Below are 2,606 nucleotides of genomic sequence, written 5' to 3' on the forward strand. Positions count from 1 at the left end.
CCAGCGCGTGTGCGGCGGGGCCCGAGGGCTGCGGGAGGGGGGGGGGGGGGGGGGATGTAGAAAAAGGGGGGTGTTAGTGTGTGTGTGTGTGTGTGTGTGTGTGTGTGTATGTGTAGGTCCCCCCCCTCCCTTCCCCGCGCTGCAAAGGCGGCGGCGCTCGGCAAAGCCCGGGGAGCGTGGAAGGCGCAAGGTGCAGAGCGGGCGTGTGTGCGAGGGGGAGGGCGGGGGGGCAGCGAGTGTGTGTGTGTGTGTGTGTGTGTGTGTGTAGGAGAAGGGGGGGGTGGGGGGGGGGCGAGCCCCGTCCGCCCCTTATAAGAGACACAATCCCCAGCCACTTTTTTGCAAAAGGGGCTTTGCAAAGCAGCCTGCGCACACGCGAGCGCCACGAGCCTCCCCGCGGCCGCCGCACGGAGGGCGAGAGGGAGGGGGGCGGGCAGAGCCGCCCGCGCTCCCCGGCCGCCCGCCCGGCACCGCCGCCCGCTCCCCTTTGTCGCCGCGGCCCCTCTCCCCCTGCCCGCCTTCTCCCGTCTCCTTCGCTAAGCGACCGCCGCCGGCTTTTTCCCCCCTTTTACACACGTCTCTTCTCCTTTTTCTTTTCTTTTATTTTTTTTTTTTTCCATCTTTTTTGCCGCCGGGGGGCACGGGGAGCGGCCGCCCCCCCGCCTCGCACGACGCCCCCCGCCCCTCGCCCATGGCCAGCGGTAGCCCCGCCGGGATGGCGAGCGGCGCCGGGCAGCCTCCCTTCCTGCAGCCTGCCTGCTTCTTCGCCGCCGCCGTGGCCGCCGCAGCCGCCGCCGCCCCGCCGGGGGCGCCGCCGCCGCAGCTGAGCCCCGCGGGCGGGCAGCCGTCCCCGGGCGGCAAGCCGTCGGCGCCGCGGGCCGCCAAGCGGCAGCGCTCGGCCTCGCCGGAGCTGATGCGCTGCAAGCGGCGGCTGAACTTCAGCGGCTTCGGGTACAGCCTGCCGCAGCAGCAGCCGGCCGCCGTGGCGCGGCGCAACGAGCGGGAGCGCAACCGCGTGAAGCTGGTGAACCTGGGCTTCGCCACGCTGCGGGAGCACGTCCCCAACGGCGCGGCCAACAAGAAGATGAGCAAAGTGGAGACGCTGCGCTCCGCCGTCGAGTACATCCGCGCCCTGCAGCAGCTGCTCGACGAGCACGACGCCGTCAGCGCCGCCTTCCAGGCCGGCGTCCTGTCGCCCACCATCTCGCCCGGCTACTCGCACGACATGAACTCCATGGCGGGCTCCCCCGTCTCCTCCTACTCCTCCGACGAGGGCTCCTACGACCCGCTCAGCCCCGAGGAGCAGGAGCTGCTCGACTTCACCAGCTGGTTCTGAGCGCCCCCCGACGCCCCCCGCGCCCCCCGCGGCAGGTGGGTGCGCGCCCGCGGCCGGCCAGGGGGGCTCGGGGGGCGCGCAGCCGTCGGGGACGGGGAGGGGGGCGCGCAGCCGTCGGGGTCCCGCCTGGTCCCCGCGCGGCTCTGACCTCCTCTCTCTTTTCTCCTTACAGGCCGGTTGCAAAAAAAAAAAAAAAAAAAAAATGGGAAAAATATCACGCACGCGGGCGCGGAAAGCCGCCGCCAAGCCAGGACCTGTTGCGTTTCGCTCTCCCCCGCCGTCGGAGGGCGGTGCGGGCACGTCTCCCGGAGGGACGCTGCGCCCCCCGCGCACAGCGCTGAGCGCCGCGGGGGCCCCTCGGGGCGGCCGGAGCCCGGCCGGCCCCTGCGCACCGCTCCCGGCCCCGCCAGCACCGAGAGAGCCCGGCGGAGCCGCTGCACCCTCCCAATCCCCCCCTGGGAACGGCGACCCCGGTCCCCCGCGGCCGGGCGCTGCGCTCCTCGGGGCTCTTCCTCCTGCTGCTTCCCCCCCGCCAGACGGGAGTCCCCCTCCGCACCCCATCCCGGCCACCTGCAGCCCCGCACAGCCCGGCCTTCCCTGCTCTGTGGACGAAGTTAGTTTGCTGGTGTTCGTGGAGATTTTGAAATTAAGCTATGCTGTACTCAAAGACACCCCCCCAACCCTCAAATCCCGGCTCTCCCCCTCCCCCCACCTCCGAGCTTTTCCTCTCGTTTTCATCATAGGATGCTTCCAATCTTTTTTTTTTTTTCCTTTGTGAATTTTTTTATTATAAGAAAATCTATTTGTATCCACCCTAACCAGTTTGGGGATATATTAAGCTATTTTTGTACATAAGAGAGAGATTTATAGAGGTTTTGTACAAATGGTTTAAAATGTGTATATCTTGATACTTTTTTTAATATGTAATGCTTATTACCTCTTCATGTTTAGACGTGTAGTCGACATTACCTTACAACTGCCATTTTTGTATGTGGTTTTGTAAAGGACTTGGATTTCCTCCAGATGTACTTTAGCACCAACGTGTCTTACTTTATAGAAACTTTGTTAATGTATTAATAATGTTATTAAACAATGTTCAAAGTGAACAAAGTTTATGCAGCTATTGTCCAAACGCAAAATGGTAGCCATTTGTTTTTATATGCTGCCTTTTGAAGAAAAAAAAAAGAAAAAAAGAAAGAAAGAAGCAAAAAGCAAACAACAAAAAAAAATCCCTTTTGCCACTGCCTTTTCTTACTGTTTTATTACAAAC

The 2,606-nt window shown here is 62.8% G+C and overlaps 1 protein-coding gene across 1 annotated transcript; it reads left to right on the forward strand.

Annotated features, from left to right (window-relative positions):
• The first annotated feature begins 233 nt into the window (after positions 1–233).
• On the forward strand, positions 234–1,826 carry ASCL1 (achaete-scute family bHLH transcription factor 1). The gene is made up of 2 exons (XM_082751631.1): positions 234–1,371; positions 1,509–1,826. Exon 1 carries the CDS (start codon positions 692–694, stop codon positions 1,334–1,336), a length of 645 nt encoding a protein of 214 aa, XP_082607757.1. The 5' UTR covers positions 234–691; the 3' UTR covers positions 1,337–1,371; positions 1,509–1,826.
• The last annotated feature ends 780 nt before the right edge of the window (positions 1,827–2,606 follow it).

This window comes from Aythya marila (genome assembly GCF_965140915.1).
Source record: "Aythya marila genome assembly, chromosome: 1".
Classification (NCBI taxonomy): domain Eukaryota; kingdom Metazoa; phylum Chordata; class Aves; order Anseriformes; family Anatidae; genus Aythya; species Aythya marila.